The sequence below is a fragment of the Acomys russatus genome, chromosome 2, assembly GCF_903995435.1.
Source record: "Acomys russatus chromosome 2, mAcoRus1.1, whole genome shotgun sequence".
In the NCBI taxonomy this organism is placed as follows: Eukaryota; Metazoa; Chordata; class Mammalia; order Rodentia; family Muridae; genus Acomys; species Acomys russatus.
In genome coordinates this window covers 71,158,019-71,179,017 of record NC_067138.1, presented here as the reverse complement: position 1 = coordinate 71,179,017, position 20,999 = coordinate 71,158,019, and the positions used below count along the sequence as shown (strand labels likewise).

Here is a 20,999-nt window from a genome sequence, read left to right as displayed (position 1 = left end):
ATAAGGTACCCAGAACTGAGACTGCCCCCCTCTAAACCAGGACTTCCAGGTCTGTGGGCGCCTGAGTGTAGTGTACTGGGGAGAATGTAATAGTAATAGCGAGTCTCCATTTGGACCAAGCACTGTCTATTCCTATAATGTGAGAGGGTTCCATCTCAAGGAACCCTGGTCCTTAGAGCTTGGGTCAGCACAGAAGCCAAAGAGCTCACTGGCTTCATCTCACAGGGACAGAAAGAGTGCTCCCATTTGCAGGAGAATGCTAGGAGCTCTTAACTACCCCCATCCCTTTCTACCTAGGCTTTCTGGCCTCCTTGCCTCAGTGAGCTCAGAGCCGGAAGTTCTGCGTGGAAGCCCTGGGTCTGCCATGGGCTCACAGTAGGACCACAAGCCAAGGGTTTTCTCCTCTCTGAGCCTTGGTTTCTTCACTTGTATAGCAGGGGACACGTGGCTTACATGCCCATTTACACACAGACTGGATTCTAGAGTCTCTCGGCAAAGGGCTGTGACACCTGGGAAGGGCAGCTTGGTCAACTCTATTTAATTCTCATTAAATTTTTCTTTGTCAGAAGTCAGACCTCCCAAATCCTAAAGTGGTCCATCTCCACCAGAAACCATGTTGCTCTGTGCTGGAAAGTACCTCTTTGCCTGCTGTCCTACTATGCGCACACCATGAGGTACACTCTACATCCCAACTCTCCGCTGCTAATGAAGGACAGAGACTGGGGTTTAAGGAAGCTACCATAGCCTAGGCTGACCCAGTGGGTAGGAAGCCAGTTGGCTGACACCAAAGCCTTCATTGAAAGCCTGAAGCCCTTCCCTCTCCACAGCCTCCCAGCTATACTGTCATTCCTCCAGGCAGTTACTCCAGTGTGAGGGCCAGCCCTTCCTTGGTAGGTTCCAGAACCCTAATCTATCACCCCAACCCCCTCCCCAGGGTAGGGGAATTTTTGCAGAACCTTAACTCCAGATGCACCTGACATGCATGGCCATCCCTCTGAGACACTCTCCTACCCTCTGTAAGTCAGAAGCCCAGCTCCATGCCTTTTATGTCCACAGTACAAGGCCTGGCCCAGACTACCCAGCTACCAAGGATTCCTGCTGCCAAAAATGGACAGAGATTCTCCCCACCCCACCATGCCCACCACAGTCTGCAGCCAGCAGAGGAGCTGGCACACAAAGCTCACAGGAATGGGTCTTTGTGAACTCTGTTTATTCTGTCATTTCAAAGAATACAAAGACTACTAAATACCGAAAGCCCTGGCCAGGGCTCCCTAGTAATTGATGGATTTCCCTATACATTCTCAGCAAGAGTGCTTGGATATAATCTCTGTCCAAAAATGGACGAACAAGGACAGGCATTTACTGAACACTCACTATAAGCCAGGTGTAGTACTGAACACCAGGAAGGCCATGTGGAGAATAAGACCTAGGAGTCACGCCCCTTGGGGAGAGAATCCAGAGAGACCAGTCACGACAGCCTAACTTTAATGAGTTCTTTTAAGCCCTTCATACATATTAGTTCATTTAACCTCCGAATCTATAAAGGACCAACATTCATGAGTTCCATTCTACAGAAGAGGAAATGAAGGCAGAGCAAGGAGCTGTCACCTTCCCAAGGCCAGATCGTGAATGGGAGGAGTTTAGCGGCAGAGTCTGGTAGCAAGCACTTTACACTTCAGTACAGTGCAATGAACATATACGTGCCAGGGATGAATGGGGGCCAGGGCGAGGGCTGAGAGTTTTATCTAAGAATCACAGTTAGGCAAGGCGAGGCTAGACAGGAGAGGACAAGGAGGGCCATCAGGAGGTACCCCTGCTTAGACAAAGGATCGCTTCCAGGATGGAGACTTTCCTGATGTCTTCAACATTTTGACATTGCAACACCATGTTGACATCTGCAAAGTTCCTACTTGAGATCTGCACAGATGAGTTTTTCAGAAAGTCATAAATCATATGTCTTAAGCAAGTTTATAATTGTGTTGGCGTCATTCGTTGCTATTCTTGACCTTCTGAAGCCTGTGGACTGTGAGCTAAACACACCTGTTTTGCCAAGCTAGATGCCTACAAAGGTGCCAGTGAGAGAAAAACCAATAGACTTTGTTTTACGACTCCTTTATGTGTTGAGGACAAGGATATGGTCCTTAGGGCCATTTTTAAAAAATATCATTTTTATTAATTCATTCATATTACATCTTAATTGTTATCCCATCCCTTGTATCCTCCCATTCCTCCCTCTCTCCTGCTTACCCCCTACTCCCCTTCCTTATGACTGTGACTGGGGGGGACTTCCTCCCCCTGTATATGCTCATAAGGTGTCAAGTCTCTTCTCTGTAGCCTGCCATCCTTCCTCTGAGGGCCACCATGTCTTAGGGCCAGTTTTTTTTAAGTCATCAAGCCCTGTGACCTGGAGGAAGCCATATGGTGACCTGGAGCAAGCCACATGGTGGCCTCTGCTTGGACTAGTTCATGAAGCCTTACAGCCAAGTAGACTACACAGGAGGGGAAAACATGAGCATTACATGTTAAGAATATGGTGGGGATGGGAACTGAGCTGGGCCCCACCCCTTCAGGAAGGAGAGAAGAGAACTGAGGGTTCTCTCACTGAAGCCCAGAAAGGTGATGAGACAGAGAAAGACTAAAGTACAAAGGATCAAGAAATGCTAGACTAGCAGCTAGAGAAATGGCTCATCGATTAAGGGCACTGGCTGCTCTTCCAGAGTACCCTGGTTCAATTCCCAGTACCCATGTGGCAGCTCAGAACTATCTGTAACTCCAAGATCCAACACCATCTCACAGACATACATGCAGGCATAACATCAATGTACATAAAATAAAAATAAATAAATTATATATTAAAAAGGGAATGCTAGACTGGAAGTATCCTATATAACTCCCCTGTGACCTCAAGTATACAGAACAGGGCCTGGCCCAGAGACAGCATCACAAAATAACTCATGAATAAGCAAGTGAGGGGGGGTCTCAAGAGAAGCAGAAGCCACATCTGGCCAGATCCTGGAACTTCCTCTGAAGATGTTCTTTGTGGCTATTACTGTTTCGCAGGTTTAGAAGTCCCAGCCAATGCAATAAAGAAGGAAAAACAAATAGGAGGAGGAGGAGGAGGAGGAGACAATAGTATGCTCTTTTTTTACAAACCATATGACTTCCTGTCTAGAATATTCTGGAGAACTAACTGGAACATGAGTAGAACAGATAATATATTTCAGTAAAGAGAGAAAAGACGGGGTCATACATTCATACAAAAGTGCAAAAACAAAAAGTTCTGTTCAGTAACTGAGAACCAACAGAAAGTATAACAGCAACAAAGCATTAAACTTCTAAGTATAAACTGACTAATAAATGTGCATGGATTATGCAATAACAACTATAAAAGTTTACTGAAAGATGTTGAAAAGTCTCAACCAAATCAGAAGACATACCATGTATGTAGTGGATAGGAAAACATAATATTTTAAAGATGCTAACTGTTCACAAATTAATATAGGCACTTAATTTCAGCTTTAAAAGAAAACAAAAAGCAAGAGTGATTTTTAAAATGAGAATGGAAATAAAATTTATCTGACAGTAAATAACTAGTCGGATATGTCTGAAATGAAGGGAGGGGAAATGCATAAACACAGTACAAAGACAGTAAATGTCATATAAACTAGTATTTCAATAGCATGCAGATGGACAAACAGCAACTAGACACAATAGAATGGCCTAAAAAGACCCTGGTCTACCCAACAACAGTCATCAGAGCACAGGCTGTTTAATAAATGGTTAACTACAAGGGGAAAGCAATGATAAAAGTGCTAGTTCATGTCCCAACCTCACTGAGATTAATTCCAGATGGCTTAAAAAGTTTGAGCACAAACGATATTATGGAATGACTAGAAATAAAAATGAATACATCTGATCCTAACGAGAGAGAGACAGAGACAGCGACAGAGAGACAGAGACAGACAGACAGACAGACACACACACACACACGCACTCACAGAGAGAGAGAGAGAGAGAGAGAGAGAGAGAGAGAGAGAGAGAGAGGAGAGGAGCGGAGAGAGAGAGAGAGAGAGAGGAGGGGGGAGAGAGAGAGAGAGAGAGAGAGATTCCTAAGTGTAAACATGAAATTTCTGAAGCTTAGTGAAAGGGCACTTAGCACACGTGGGACCTTGTGTTCAATTGCCAGTACATCCAAAGTCAATGGGGTTAGGAAGATGGTTTCTGTGAAAGTTTGTCAACCTAAGTCAGCTCTGCTCTCCAGAACTCATGTAAAGGAAGAAGGGAACCGAACACACACACACACACACACACATACACGCACACGCACGCACATGCACATACATGTATGCAAAACCATACACAACAATATTAATAACAACAAATTGAAACTTTAAACTTTTAAAGGGAAAGAGCCAGACTAGCTTGTAGTGCCTTTTCCAAATCTCACTATAAGTTCCTTAAATGTGTTAATATTGTTAATGTATTGTGCATGCGTGGATGTGCAAGTGTGCATGCACATGTGTGTACATGTATGTGTAGGCCAGAGGACAGCCTCTGCTGTGATTCATCAGATGTCATCTCTCTTTTAGTGGGGGTGGGGCTTGAGACAGAGCCTCTCACTGGCCTGGATTTCACAGAGTAGCTGCCTGGCCAGCAAGCCCCAGGGATCCTTCCGACTTTGTTTCCCTAATACTAGGTCTCACATCACACCTAATTTTTTTCTTAACACAGATTCTGGAGACTGGACTCAGATTCCCAAGTATTTTGCTAAACTGGGCTATCTCCCCAGTCCTATTATTGTAAATTTTTACAAAAAGAATAAAACTTCCATTTGTGAAAATCACCTTATGGGTAATGAACAAACCTGGAAAATATTTCCTAAGTAGGTAAAACTTTCATAATTTCCATATGTGAATAAATTTGCATGTCAATAACAAATGCCAACATCCCAACACCCCAAATAAAACAATTAGTAAGTGGTGAAATACATTTCAAACATAAGGAAAAACATGTCATAGATTATCAGCGAAAATAATAAATTGTCTTTTTTCGGCATCTTCCTCTAATGCTTTCCCAGAATTAGCTCAACCGTCCCAAAAGACAGTGACTAAGACATTGACAGCTTGCTTCTCTGTGCAGGCATGTTATAAATTATTTACATTTGCTGCTTGCACATGCCTATGTATACCATGACATACATAAATACTTGCAGTTCAGTCCTGGGAATAGTGCTGTGAGGTGTAAGCTATTCTGATTTCTGCTTACAGAGACAGAAGCCAGGTCTGGGGGCTTTAAATAATTAGCCCAAAGTTACACAAACAACACAGAGTGAATTCAGAGTTCTGACTGGGGCCTGCTGCCTCCTAAGTCCATGCTGGTAACCTGTTTTTATTTATAAATTTATACCAATGAAATAATTAGATATTCCAACACTCAGGCATAGTCGTATTCATCCAAATGTTACATGTATATTGGCAGGAATAAGTTTTGCAGTTATAGAAAGAATGGGGTAAGAATGCTGACAGGGTGCCTGCCACCAGCCCTTAGAACACACTCAGGATTAAACATTCACAACAGGAAATGCTTGTGATGGAATGCTAAGTGAGGAGGGCCAGACAGCAGCCTTCACTGAGGGAAAACCACATCCCGCATGTGACGCAGGCATGCAGGGAGTATTGGCTAGCAGAAGAGCAGGAGGCTTAAGGCACCCTGTGGCTCTGTGTCGGATCTTGGTGTCAGACTCTGGGACTCTGGCCTTGCCACCCACTAGAAATATGACACTTGGGTCCTGGGTTCCCTCCTCTGTAAAAATGGGCATGATACTATCTGCCCTACAAAATGAGGGCAGCTCTCCGAGGTGCCTCATGTCCACCACTTATCCAAACACAGGCAGTGCTTATGGCTGGGCGGGAGCCTCTGCAGGTGGTGGCTTCTCTTCTCCGTTTGTCTTTGTCCTGCCTCACTCATCATGCCAAAGAGAAGAATAGCCCAGGCTGGAGGCCTGAGTGCTGTACATGGCTGCCTCCAGCCCACTTTTGACCAGTTCTGTATGCTGTGCAGCTCACCCAGGCTAACTCACCAGGCCAGGCCAGTGTCAGAGTGGTAGGCCAGGGATGGGTCCTCCTTTGGCCTCAAGCAGCAGAATACAGCTTTTTTTTGTGTGAATGGAAGTTCATGCACTGCGGACCTCTCAGCAATCTCCTCTCTACCGAGCGAGGCCCCAGCATCACACCTGACTCCTTGTGATCCCGCAGCACTGCCCTGGCCTGCATCACACTTCCCCATGGGCCTCAGGCCAAACCTTGCTTGCTGGGCAGCCATGCAGGTCACAGACCTTCTGACCACATAGCTGCTGGCTATTACCCTGCCTTCTTGCTGCTCCCGAATGTCAGAATGTCACAGTCCCCTTCTGTGCCTTCTTCGTTCTTCCTCACCTTGCTCCTGGGGTGGGGAGCAGCTGCCCTAATTACTATACCTTTCAGGTAGGAAAACTAAGGCATGCTAAGTTCAAGCAATCTGCCCATTGCCTTGGAAGTAGAGGTAATAGGACTGGGGGACTTGAACTTGCACCATTAGGCTCCAAAGCCTGTGTACTGGACATCTGTACTTTTCTGAAGTACAACTACTAGTTGGTGAATACAGGACCCAGCGACTCCGCCCTCAGGCACTCGGTTCAGCCACCACTGTCCCCCAACCCCGGTCTAGCTGTTCAGTGCACTCAGAGCCCTTGGTCTTATCTGGGAAGAAGCTCACAGGCTCGGAATGTGGCAGAGTTGGATAGATCTTGGCCTAGCCTAGCGCAGCTGTGGAGCCCAAGCAAGACCCCACAGGCAAATACAAAGACCCTGGCATGTGATCTCCCACCTGAGCATAAGACTCAGCCCTGCTACCTCAGTCTTTTCATTCCTGACTCTCCAGAAGGGGAAAGTCCCTTATTTTCCCTCTCTCCATTTCCTGCTCATTTGACTCTACCTCCCATCCTGGAGTCTGGAGGTGGGGGTGAGGACTTTACCCTACAGTCAGGCTAAGGGCAGGGTCTGCGCCATTGCAGCTGTCAGCCACCCACAGTAAGATGATGAGTAGGCAGATAGGCAGTTCTAGAGGAAGCCAACCATGCTAAAACGGGAAAGCAAGCTACGGGCAAGGCTTAAGCAAGGCCAGCCCTGTGAGTCTCTCAGATTACCTCCTGGGACCAAAGGAGTCCTGATGAGCAATAAGAACTCTTTCCACACAATCCTCCCCCAAAGCAGACACATGAACTTCTTCATTCTCAGCCAAGCCACCGGTTCAGTCCAGACAGAAGGAACTCTACCTGGCCTCGCCAGTTGATTAGGGACAGACTAAGGCCAACAACCCCAGCAGAATGAGGACTCTGACTCAGCTGGTCTTCCCTGAGCCACTGCCACTCACTTGTGCTCAAAGCCAAGCATCCAGGCAAAGAGCCCTTTGCCTTATAGCCTGTGATGTTTTCTGGAAGTCCCAGTGGGAGAGGCAGCTTTCGTTTCATGGTTTTCTCTGGAACTCACACCCTCGGTTACACCCAACACAGAGCACTCCCATTCTGCATGGGCCCGGGACCAGTCATAAATGGCTTGCATTAAGCCAATATCTTCCATATTCGATTGGCACGGGATAACTTCAAGGATCAGCCAGCCAGTCCTATCCGCATGTCCCAGCTCCATGTGGCAGGAAGATTTGTCTGCTAGGGACCAGCCTCTGTGCCACACTCTTCATTTGGGGGAAGCAGCTAGGGACCCTCTTGCCACATGGCACATCCATGGGCAGGATAGATTGAGCTGTCTGCAGTGCTGAGAGGGTAACCAGAGCCAGCAAGGGCCAGAGGGAGTAGTTGACAGAGCATCCTCCTGCAAGCAAGGGACCAGTTGGGAGGGAGCGAGCCAAAGGCAAACCCTGCTGTTCAAATATCCTGATGGACCCTTGGCTTCTGCCAAACAAAATTCTCCAAGGAAAAACCCTTTCTGCTTCATCCATCAGGACAAGTTCCTGCTCTGGGATTCCTGAGGGATCTATATTGCCTGGGAGGAACCCCAGTCCAGCCCGAACTAACAGTCACAGACCTTGGGGGCTGAGGCAAGTGTGCCTGCAGCTCTGTACAAGGACTCGGGCATGGGGTACTGGTCCTGTATATCAGTGTGTCCAGGACTCCACAGGACTCCTCATATGCAGCCTTTGCCTTCCACTTCAAGAGAACCTGATAGGCCAGCCGGGGCCACTCTGTGAGTCTCCAGAGCTTGCCTTAGAAGCCGGCCATTGCTTACTCGGCACTGCAATTCTGAAACATAAGGGACTTTATCCTTCTGGACAGTCAGGATTCTGACCCAGGCCAGACAGCTCAAACTTCCCTTAAGCCATTTTCACCTTTGCAGTTGGCTTTGCAAAGAATGACCCTGGACCCTGGCCAGGCAAGCTCAGGGTTGTTGTTCACCTGGTTGCCCTGTGACTGGCATGGTCTTCTTGGCCTGGCCACACTGGTGGGTAGTTTGCTTAATTTCATGCTATGTACTTTTCCCTCCCTCCCCTTCCCCCCTCTCTTTTTCAATATTTATTTATTTTTATGTATATGAGTGCTCTTTTACATGAACACCGGCACACCAGAAGATCATACTGTAGATGGTTGTGAGCCACTATGTGGTAGCTGGGAATTGAACTCAGGACCCCTGGAAGAGCAGGACCTCTGGATGGAGGGGCTCTTAACCACTGATCCATCTCTCCAGCCCCGTCCCTCTTCTCTTGAGAAGACCATTCCATAAACTTATTTCCCTATGGCCCAAAATGTTGCTGCTCTGGACACTACTCCAGACAACAGCCTGAGACCCCTGACTTCTGCCCTCGGTGGGAGTTCAGTGGCTGGGTTCCGTCCTCCTCAAAGCCCCAGCTGTGTCAGTCTCATGAGAAACAAATCTAAGTTTCCAAGATGGCTCCTGAGAGCGGTGGCAGCCTGTGCTGACCCCGCTGCCTACTCTATCTTCAGCTCAGAGCTCCCCTGACCACCCCTGAATGGGCTGCAGGTTCACAAACAGTGCCATCTCTGCTCTTCTTGCCTGAAGCCTGTCCTCAGGCCAATGCCAGAGAGCCCCAGTGTCCCGTCTCCTTCTTATTTCTATCCTCTTTCCCCACCTCTTCTACCCTAGGCTGTACCCCCAGACTCAGCCTGCCCATCACACTCCTTCTAAAGCCCCATGTTCATATGTCTCGCCCGGTTCAAAGTTGCCATGCCTCCCCAAGGTACATCTCCCAACCCACCAATCTATGTCCATCTCAGACATTCAAGGTCAAAGCTATCACTGTGAAGCAACAAGTTGCCTTTCTGGATACCTCCACCTCCAGGTCCAAGCTGCCACCTCTCCAACCATAAGCTAAACCCGCTGCTTTGTACTACACAGACAGCCCCTGGGCAGAGCAGGGTACAGGGAGAAAGTAGGGTGTCTCCGGTCTGGAAGGGAATCCTCTGAAAAGATCCTAGGAGTCCTCCACAGGAGCCCCCAGGAGACACCCCAAGTGAGGAGCCACCCCATTACCATCCCATAGCCACTGATAATACTCACTTTGGTGCCAGGAGGGCCAGGTGGGCCTGGGTTTCCATATGGCCCAGGAGGACCCTAGAAGAGAGAGAAACAAGAGATCAGGAGGAAAAGGAATTCCCCACTTCCAGCAAAACTGCCTGTACCACCCTGCTGCTTGCTGTGTGCGCGCCTTCCTTAGGCCCAGCTGAGCAGCACTGTCAGCTCCTCCTCTTCCTCCTCTGAGAGGGGAACCCTGGGATTCTGGGGGCTGCACAAGAATGCCTCATGCTTTATCCCACCGTCCCATGCGCCTGAGTAGGTTTCAGCCTTACCCCTGCTGTGAAGATGAGGGAGCCAGCACTCAGAGAGTGCTCAGGTGCCTAAGGGCAGAGCAAGCTTTGACCCTACCTGTCTGAGCTCAGGATCTACCCTTTGCTCCTGGACCCTGTCCTGCTACTGCAGTCTCAGGCTCATGCTATACTTAGCTACATGTTTCTCTCCAAGTTCCAGGTACTTTCTCTTCTTGGCCCCAGCTATCCCCAGCATCCATCTAGAACGTCCTGCCCATCTACCCCTCAGCAGAAACTTTCTAGGACTACTCAAACCAAAGTGGCCCCTTCCATTAGATTTTTAGCGAAGTCTTTGGGCTAAAACTATGGTCCCTCAGAGGAAAAAAAAATCACCCTTCTATGGAGGGTCAGAGCCCTCCCTCCTTTTGACTGTGGGCTCCAGGCAGTCCTCCAGATGTGGCTAAAAGCTGTGCCCAGACAGTTCAAGAGACTTGGTCAAGGTCACACCACAGAGGGCTAAGCATGCAAAAGTGGAGTCTTCAGATGCTACATGTTTTGTTTTGGTTTGGTTTTGGTTTTGTTTTTCATGCACTCTACTATTCAGGTCATCTTCCAGACCCCTAAGACAGCTGGCTTCTCTCACATCTACTTCCTCCATCCAGCCCAGCAACACAAACCAGCAGAGGTGGGTCATACTGCAGGCCCTTGGCCCAGAGGCAATTGTCAGGAGGAGTAGATGGGGCAAGAAGGGGCATCTAGAAGGGTCCACAGCTCCTGGGTCCCACCATGCTCTCCCAGCCTCGGGCAGATCCCTCCTGCTCCCCTCCCTCTCTGAGCCAGTCCCTACACTGCAATCTGTCACTGCCAAGGCACCTCCTCCTTCACCAATGTCTAAATTGTTGCCCTTTCGTTCTCTGAGCACTGCAGGAAGAAAGGCTTTCCAGAGAGTTCTCAGCCTGGGGATTTTACTGTACTGTGTGAGACTTCCTGTCTCCCTCCCCAGAGTCTAGGGGTAGAACCTGAATAGGTTAGGACCTAGTCCAGGTTCCGAGCCTCACTCAGTCTGCATCCTGCATCTTGCCCGCAGCCTTGGTCTCCTTATCTGTCTGGTGAATACCCCAAATCTATGGTCCTCTAAGGAGTCTGGAAAAACCTCACGGGTCCACCCTGCCAAGGTTCTGAGGGTGTAAGCAGAGAATCAGGCTCAATGGAGGTCATTGAGGAAGGATCCCTAATGCCCACCTCCCCCTCCACTGGCAAGGACCAAGCATGGCTCACAAGGTCAAGAACAACCGCCTCTCCTCCTTTGTCTTGGTTGTGCCACACACGCCCCCTCACAGCTGTCCCATCTGCGTCCTCCCGGCCACTGCCTCGTAGGCACATAGTTGACAAGGAGCCAAGCAGACTACTAATTGCATAGACAGAGCCTCTTGGAATGGTGACTGGTGGGGCGGGGAGGATCGGGGATTCCCCATCCCTCCTCAGGCCCAGGGAGTGTACAGGTCACAGGGCTGATCTCCTGTAGGTCCCTGCCCCTTCCCTCGCAGGGCCCAGAGCTGCTGTGTGCACTGAGGCACCAGAGTTGTTTAGCTCAACATTGCTATAGAATTATAGGATCTATGGAATTTCCAGTGTAGACATAGGCCGAAGGGGGTAGGGGCAGGTACAGTGCCTGAAGTGTTTTCAGAGAGTGATCCCAGCTGGAAGGAAGCTCCGGGATGCAGGGCCCTGATCCCATAGGTAAGGAAACTGAGATCAGAAAGACTGATGATGGACTAGACTTACCTAAGGTGAACACAGCTTCCTGATTGGTAGCTTTCCCGAACACTTGCCTGGCACTTCTGCGAGGCACCATGTAAGATGGATGGTCTATCTCCTACTAAGGGCAGGTGGGGACCCAGATCACACTGATAGAAAAACTATCGCAATGGATACTCAGAGAGGTGAGTGGGCTATTGAGTCAAACTACCTAGGCGTGGCCCTGGTGCTGGCATTTACAGTGACTTCATCTAAAGGAGCTGTACTTTTGGGGGATCTCAGTTTTCTCCTTTGTAAAATAAGGAGACTACCCACACCTATTTCCCAAGGTGGCTGGGAAGACTGGTAATATCACATTCGTGTGGGTCAGCCAGCTGGACTTTGGGAGCAGGGCTGTGCCAGGTAAACTGCTGAGGAGCTCCAGACAGGGAGGTTGTCAGAAAAGGGGGCAGTATCTCATCGGAGCGACAGATAGAGGACTTTGTACAGGAAAACTGCTCAGGGGACACTGCTGAGCAAAGCTGCCCTGTGGTCAGGAAAAGTTTGGGAGCGGAGGGGGAGGGGTCAGAATGCCTGGCCCGGGAATGCCAGGTCGAAGTGCAAGGCCTAACACCTGTATAGTTCCCAGCTCATGGCATGCACCCCAGCAGTCTCTGCAGCCAGAAAGAAAGGCAGATTGGATGGAAGGTTCCAGAATCCCAGACTCAGGAGGACACAGCCAGGTCTGGAAAGAAACTAGGCCCAAGTAATTGCATAACCATAACCAAATGCCAAGCTTGGAGCTAAAAATACCCAGCAGGCAGTTTCCCTCTCTGGTGCTTGCCGGGCCTGGGCAAGGATACGAGTGCCATTGGTCCCAGCCTGGGAAAGATAGGTTTCCCTACTCAGAGGACCTCAGGATCCCAGAATTTGGGAAGCTCTTAGACTCTGGTCTTGATACTGCTAAGGATGCCTGCACTGGCCTGCAGAGGTTACAGATGGGGTGAGGCCACACAGATGGCATCAAATGACAGGCAGGTACCATGTGTTGAAGTGGCTGACACTCACAGAGTTTTGGTTCCAGCAGATACTGTAATCTAGTTGACCCCAAGCCCCACTCCAGCTGGGAGCTCAGCCCTTCTCTGGGGTCATGGAACTTTTCTATCAGATCTGTTAAGTTAGTATGGCCAGGCAGAAGTGAGAGGAAGCACCCCAGGGGCTCATCCTCTCACACTGAGATCTTTCAAGTCAAATATCTGCTTATGAAGACGCACGACCCTAGGTCACAAGGGGTGGTACGAGCAAGAGCACAAGATGTCATTGTTGTCACACACACCACGTCCACCCCCAAAAGACATAATGGAAAATGGGTACAGAGAGGGACAGGGGAAGGCATGCGGATCACAGCAAGCTGGAGCAGCATGGTGAGTGTTGTGCCAGCAAAGAGCCATCTAGAGTCCCCAAATCACCCAGCACACCCCATCACTTACCCGAGGGCCTCGTGCACCCGGAGATCCAGGTAATCCAGGAAGCCCAGGGGGGCCCTGAAGAGGAAGCAAAAATAGAATGAGGCAATGCTGAGGTCTAGCAGAAAATGCAGCCGGTCAGTCAGTCATTCAACCATCCTGTACGGAAGCTGCAGAGCTATCAAAAGGAGTTCCCTGTGTTCTCTGCCTTGGGACACTCATGCATATTGGGGTTTCCAGGCCAACTACAACAGCACTGGGTCTTTCCCAATTTGTGAAGCCCTGCCCTTTATCACTCAGTTAACTCATTGGGATGTCATCTCCTCCAGGAAGCCCTCCCTGACCCTTCCCCTCTTCTTTTTCCTTTGGGAAACTATCTGTTTGGAAGGCTGGCTCTCTGCAAATGGCACTAACCCAGAACCTGAGTCACCCTACCCCGCAGGGCTCAGCCAAACGTCTGATAACACAAAACAGAAGGCAAACTCGGAGCTCAGCCAGGCTCTTTGCAGACTCAGGGCAGAGAAGGGACATAGCCAAGGTCACACCAAGCATCCTTGCACCACAGAGGGGCAGCGGAGCACAGAGGGCACACGCAGAGGCTTTGAAACAGCTGGGCCTGAGTTCAAAGGGCCTTATTGCCACTCACAGCTGGGTGTGGCCAACTCCCCCCCCCCCCCCCCCCCCGACAGCCCGGCCTATATAAAGGTCTCTGTAGCATTACTTAAGGACAAGAGGCAGTAGGTGTCTCTGGCCCTAACTACCACAGAGCCTGCACTGAGATGCACATCTGTTCCTATGCGGTCCAGCATCATCATAGCTCCCTAGGAGCCTGCAACAAACCCCCACAGGCCTCTGTCTCCTCCAGGCTAATCCCTTGGTATGTCCTTATTCAACAATATTTGATGCCTCCTCACTTCCCCACAACAGAAAAGCCTGGCTCTGAAGTGACCTAGAAGTACCTGCACAGCCCCCCATCTTGGGGCTCCTTCTGCAGGAAAGCAGGCAGTGGACTCCTAAGCCAGTGGCTGGACTTTGTTTGTATCCTGATTTTTAGCACTGCATGCTGGGACTTGGTGTGATTCCTTCCCCCTGGGCGCCCAGGGTTCAGCTGCTCCCTTTAAAATGCGTGTAGCAGCTAACAACCATCCCTTTCACCCCAAAGAAGACAATGATACTAGCAAACACGCATGTGAGAGACTGAGTCCAAGCCCCTCAGAGGAAGCCAGGCTTTCGAGGAGTGTGCAGCCTGGGAATTCACTTGTTTCAAACAGCCACATCCATGAGATTCCAGGTTCCCTGGCCAGACTTAGAATCAGTGTTGAAAACTGAGTTCGTTCTAACTGGCAACAGATCACGCTCTCACACTGGGCAGCCCGGCTAGGCTCGGCTCAGCTTGGCACACTGGCCTGCCTGTGAATGCTCTGGGGTTTGCTGTCCCTGAGAACTATAGGCTAGATCCAGACAGTTAGATACCAGCAGTTAGTCTATCATCACTGAACAGCTCTCTGAGAGGGAGGAGCACATTGTGGCCTCAGGCAAGTCCCAGACTGCTCTGAGCCCCTGAGTGTCAATAATACCATCCATCCAGTCCACATAGATTCAGAACTAAGGCCAGACCATCTCCCTCTTCTCCAGAGGCACAGAGTACAGCATAGGCCTGAGAAGGGGGGGCGGGGTGCTCACACAGGCAGAGCACCCTGCCGTTCAGAGGTGGCTGTGGGCCAGATGTTTCTATTCCTTCTCCAAGCCTGGGTTTCCATGACTGTCCAATGAGGATGATAATAGCCCGTCACCACGGATAATCTATAAAATGTGCTAATCCTCGTGCCTGGCATGAAAGTTAATGTTCAAATAGCGTGAGTTGTTATTTCTGCTAGGCAAACCCCTGGGGCTTCCCACATTCAGCAGTTTAAGCTCCACACACCCTTGCTACTGTTTTGGGGGAGAGCAGCGTCTTTTTTGAGTAGGCCCTCCTCCTTGGTTCAATTGTCACCCAGGCAGGTGACCCACAATTGGCAGGAAATGCACAGCTGGAGGTATCCTGAGACCTTTCAATGGCTTAAAAAAAATCAGAGGTGGCTCAGAGAGGCAAAAGGCCTGTCCAAGGCCACATAGCTAGCAGGGAGCACAAAGTGGACAGGGCCACAGGGTTTCATTTCCCACCCTGAGTGACTCCTTCACGGGCAAGTGCTGGACAATTGTCTCTAACTAACCATGTGGCCTGGCCTAAGTTCCTTCCCTTCTGTGGCCACCTGGGAAGTGAATATGTCTACCTTCCAAGTACTGGCATCTCTTGAGCTGTGGAGGCACTGGAGTCAGGTAAGAGAGTCATGAGCAAGGCCAGACTCCAGAAAGGACCCTATTGAGGCTAAAACTACAGAAGCCTGGAGGCACTCTCTTGACATTTCTTCTGGGGCTATGAGGCAGCCGGCCAGAATCTGACCTCATCTACCACATCTGTTTAGCACACCCCAGGGCAACTCGGCATCTATAGCTTGTCTTGGTAAGGTCAGCATATGCCTGGCTCTTGACACAGCAATGCGGGCCCCTAGCTGAGCCATGGCTACCACCTCCAGCCCACCAACCAGGAACCTGGGCTATGGCCACCCAAGCCCAGCTGCAGGCATGCCCCTGGCATTCTCATTGTTCACTTTGTTGGTTTGGTTAACAGTGGGTACCCCAGCCCCCTTTGCTCTATCTGAGCGAGTGCCTGCATTTGCACAGTGGAAAACGTGGCTGTTTCTTTCCAGGCCCACAGCCTGAGCGGGGGAGCCCAATGAATCATGAGCTGGGGTGGGATTTTTCCACTCCACACTGCAAACAAGGAGGCCTCTGAGAGGGCTCGAGCGGGGGAGGGGCAGGGGCCGTAGTCCGGTCTCTGTCCAGGGAGTGCAGGAGGCCTGGGCCAGGGTACATGCACATACACAGTGCCATGGAAACATGAAATAGGCCCGCAGGCTTCCCCTGGTGTCCCAACCTCCTGTAGCCAGTGCAAGGGGATCCTGCTTTTGAACAAGAACCACCACCCCCCTCGTGCCAATTGCCGTGAGGCCCTGTATGAAGAGTCAGACCTGCTGGCATCTCCCCCCTGGCAGTCAACAAACAGGGAGACATTCTACAGGCCTGGGTTCTGAAGGCGGGGGGGGGGGGGGGGGGGGGGCGTGACCTGGGTCCAGACCTGAGTGTGTTGCTCTCTGTTGGATGACCTGAACAATGACCTCTTAGTCCCTGGGGCCCCTGTTCTGTGCCTGTCCCTTGATGTCTGCAGAGCACCCAGCCTCTATGCTGGCTGGCATGTAACTTCTTCATGGGAACCCAGCTGTGTGGTCCTGAGTGAGTGACCACACCTCTCCATGCCTCCCGTCTCAGTGTGCCCAGCTGCAAAATGAGAGTGTAAGAAGCCATTTTCTGAGACCGCATGTGTACCCTGGGCAGTCTCTGCTCCCAGAGAGCCGACTTCCAAAGCCTACGTCTCTGACTACTTCGCTTTCCTACTTCTGGTGGGGCCCAGTCCACTTGTGAGCACAGCAAGCGGATGCATGCACAGAGAGGGGAAGCCTCCATCTGCTCACTCACTGCTGTTGCCACAAAAGGCCTGGCTCATGGAGTCCATTCTGGCTAAATAAATGCTACTAAGGCCTCTCTTGTCCCTTCTCCCTGGAGGCCATCTGAGTATGACAAGCAACAGCTGTGGTTTCAGACTCCTGCTGGCTTCTGCATTGCTCAGACCTTCAAGAAGTTCCTCCTGAAATTCTACAACCCTGGAGAGTTAAGTCTTAACTGCATTCCCTGTGTCCACATAAACAACAACTCAGAGAAGTTGAGAGACCTGCCGGAGTTTGCACAGCACAAAGCATCTAGGGATTTTTTTTTATCACCCCTTGGGCTAGGAATGAAAAACCCCCTGGGGTTTTCAGAATACAAAGCAAGTATGCTTCTTAATTCCACACAGCCCTGCCATTCCTTTGATAGGGGTGTTATGTTTGACTCTCAAGGATCCTGGCCTAGGAATCAGGACCACCTGGTTTTTGCAAGGATCAAACTCACTCATTTACGTTAAAGATCTTCCCTGAGTACTGCAGTTCATGGCTTAGCCTGGTTCCCCCAAGGATATAAGAAATACAAGCACTAGCTGAGACCAGCAGCCTCCTGGGCCTGCAGTTTCATGTTATTCCATGAACTCTGCCCCAGCTTCTGCAGGTGACTTCATATCCCCACCTGAGAACCGTGACACAGGCCTATCCTAGAAGGAACTCCAGCCCTTGAGAGGAGTGACAGAATTTCCCAGTCTCTGGTTGCTCATGCTTCCTTCCTATGACAGATCCCCGGGCATTCCCTACTTGAGAGATGGAAGGCACAACCGCGCATTACAGAACCAGCTCAGAGCTAGTATGGGGCAGAAGCAGGATTTAAACCCAGAATTCCCAGACCTAGAAAGTATAGCCCCCGCCACCCCACCTCCCCTCTGCTGTGCTCGGATCCTGCAGATCAGGAGAAATGAGAGGGTAGGATGGGCCATTCCACAGCCCCAAGCATATATCCCTGTCCTCTCTCCACTCCTGGCCTGGAGAGAGTGTCTGGGCTCTTTCATTCAGCTGTGGTGCAGCACACAGCCAGAGCCACGATTCCTTGTGACAAGAGGTTGGTACACCTCCTCCAACCCTGTGCTCCGGGGGCCGAGGGTGCACAGATCAGTTTGATGAGCAGTCTGAGCCTAGAGCACCTGGGCCAGGGTCAGGCTAAGTGCAGAAGTCTCTTGTCTTGTTCTCCAGGTCCTTTGATCCCTGACTCCAGGCTGCCGGTCTGAGAACAACAGGAGACTTGAGCCGAGCCGCTGACCTAAGTGCCGAGTAATGTACACTATTTCCATACGCTTTGAAATATGGTTCTAATGAGCAGACTCTGTCCCCTTGGCAAAGGGCTGGGTAAATGTTATTCCTAATGATTATTAAAACTCATTAAGTGTGTTTGCAAGACCCAGGAAGTCGCAGCATCTGCCACTGCCTCCGCATTGCAGGACTCCTGACCCCTTAAACCCAGAGCCCAGTGGGACATCTGGCTCTGAGAAGGGGGCACCACTGCTCCATGGACATTGCCAAGGTCAGAGCAGGGGCCTGAGCCTTCTAGCACATCCATCCCACTAGTCCTCACTTAGATGAACTGGCCTTCAACCAGAGACGGTCACTAGCCCTGGATACAGTCCCAGGCAAGCCCCTGAACATGCGATGCTTTTTCTTGGTCTCTTTCTTGCTCCCTCTAACTCACAAGGTCCTTCCTCATCCTCAACTCCTCCACTAGGGCTGGCTAATCGAGCAAGGGTGCCAGCCAAGTAAGCAGCACATGCCAACACAAAGGTCAGGTGGTAAGCTCAAAGGGGAAGCGGGGATCACGGTGAGAAGAGGCCACTGTTCCCTCCAAGAAAATTGAGTGGACTAGACTCTCCTGTGAATGCTCCCACCTTTTCAATGTCAGAAGCTACTACATTTCATAAGAAGAATGCCTCGTGTGCCAAGCAAAATACAGCCCAAGCCACTCATCCGTGACTTCTGTCCACAGCTCCCAGACAGGCGCACAGGCCAGCAACGCCACATGGGGAGCTGTTTATCAGCTCACTGTGGAGACCTAGGACTATTATCTATGGTGCTCCCAAAAGCATAAGACCCTTGCACTGGGTTAGCAGTAAATTACCTTGGGCCTGAACTGCCTAAAACCCAGGAACCTCTACCAAGTCTGCCCCAGTAGCTCACAACTCTGCCCTAGGATATGTGAGCACTGAGACAGTAGGCCAAGGAGTTGGGGTCCCAACTAGCTCCATTCCCCAAGTAGCTCTTTTTGCCCTCACCCTCACCAGGGGGTGCCCTTTTGGACCAAACAGCCCTGCAGCCACCCACTTATGCACCAAGGAACATGCAGACCCTACCCAGTCTTACCGGCAAGCCACAGTCTCCCTTGGAACCTGGAGGCCCCATCAGCATCGGGAAAGGTGTGGGGCCCGGCAGGTGGAAGAAAGGGAAGCTGCTGCTCGTGGGCCGGAGGCTGGAGGACAGGAGATGAGCTGGGGCAGGGACCAGGGCTGGGGTGGACAGCTGCTGGCTGGGCTGAGTGGTCAGGTCTCTTGGTGAGGCATTCTTGCCTGTCTTCCCAGGGCTGAGAGGTATGGTCTTCCGGGAGCTGCCCTTACGTCTGGTTTTCTTGGAGGCGTTCAGTCCTGTGAATTTCTTGCTTCCAGCAGCAGTTGAAACAGAGTCACGAGTGGGATGCATTGTTCTAGCATGTCCAACGCCCAATGGAGGGAGGGCTGTAGCCAGTGTCCAAGAGCCCAGATGGGGACCAGGAAACTGGGACACAATAGATTGATGAAGAGTTTTAGGGGCACTGGTGCCGGTCAAGACTGGCTTGATGGCCCAGCTGGTTACTTTGGACTTAGGCTTTGCTACTGTAGGAATAGTGGACTTCTTAGAGAAGCCAGCAGTAGGGTGCAGGGGCTGGGGGCTGGGGGCTGGAGGTCGAGGTGTCATGGAGGTCTTCTGGATAGGCCTCACAGTGGGGCTAGAGGCTTTGGAAGGGGCTAGGTGGGGGGTGGGGGCAACTGACTTCTGGGTGGGTAGATTGGGCTTTGTGAGTAAAGGGGCGGCTGTTTTCTGGATTGGATGGGAACTTTTCATGGGGGTAACTGGAAGGGAAGAAATAGGAGGCTTGGTGGGGGGGTGTTTGGGGGGGCTAGTGGCTGTGATTGGTAGTGGCTGGGCAGCAGCTGAATGAGCGATCTTGGTGGAACTAGCCAGAGAGGCTGAAGGGGAGGGGGAGGGCATTTTTCTGGTTGACTGTTTGGCAGGTGCCGGTGGAGTCTGGGAAAAGCTGTTTTGAGAGACATCTAGGGGGACAATCCTCGGAGGCTTGGTAGGCACAACAGGAGCCATAGTCACCATGGGTCCCCTGATTACAGGCCTGGCCCCCAGGGTTGCTGGGGTTCCAGTCAGGTTCCCCAGACCAAGCAAGGCTGGTTCAGGATGTAAAGCAAAGGCTGGTCCAGAGTCCCAAGGAAAGAGGGCTCCCACCTGGGGGCCGTATGTGCCCACCTGTCGGCACCGCTCTCTCAGGTGAGCACAGTAATTATGAGTGACCTGCGCCACGGGATGGATGCTGAACTGACAGAGTGCGCCTTCAAACTGGACACCACGGGGGTTCATCTTTCCCAAGAGAAAGGAGCCCTGGGGATCAAGCATGGAGTCCCTACGGGAAGGCAGTGGGACAGGTACCCTGTGCTGCCCACAGGCTGTCACCAATGTGACCGTGCGGCCACGCAACTCTAGGGCCAGATGGTGCCAGCGTCCATCATGAACATCCAGGTCAAAGGCCACAGATTGCCGGGGTCCCAGGTGGACCAGTGTCCTGCCAGGGAGGAATTGCAGGCCCAGTTGCAGCCTGTGCTTCCTGCTGCGGATGGCGAAGAGGAAGGCATGGTTCACCCGGTGTGAACAGACGCTCAACACCAGTGCCAACTCCCGGCCCAGGGTGGTGGGAAGAATTGTGGCTGTGGGGGCCTGCAGCCTGGCTCGCTGTGTGAAGATGAAACCAGACGGGAAAGGAATAACACCGGGAGGTGCGGGGCTGCGGCCACCCCCAGCCTTCGTCCAGCTGAGGCCCAGCCGCTGGAGGACATCCACATCTGGGAGAGATTAGATAAGATGGTGAGAGCCTTCTCCAGCTCTGGCTACAAGCAGCCACCTGGTAATCTGCTCATTTCTCTGCACAGAGCCCGACCTCAGCCTGAGGTGTCACATTGCAAGCATCTGTGATGCACAGCAACCTTGCACCCCAGGGTCAGGCTGCCCTCCTGGGTCCTTCCTGGATCTACATCTGAGCCCTACTACTTCCTAACCCTGTGGTGCTAGAGCCTCAGACTTCCCACCTGCAGATGGGATCATATAGGACTCACTGCAAAAGGACATTGAGATGATAAGAAGAGCAAATACCTTTGT

At 51.1% G+C, this 20,999-nt stretch overlaps 1 protein-coding gene across 1 annotated transcript in view; it reads right to left on the bottom strand.

The window, feature by feature from the left end:
* The window catches only part of Col27a1 (collagen type XXVII alpha 1 chain), a 114,952-nt gene that overhangs the window by 84,826 nt on the left and 9,127 nt on the right, over positions 1-20,999 (bottom strand). Inside the window, 3 exon segments of the mRNA XM_051163061.1 lie at positions 9,567-9,620; positions 13,042-13,095; positions 18,948-20,686. Of these exon segments, the coding sequence (XP_051019018.1) occupies positions 9,567-9,620; positions 13,042-13,095; positions 18,948-20,686 (1,847 nt within the window).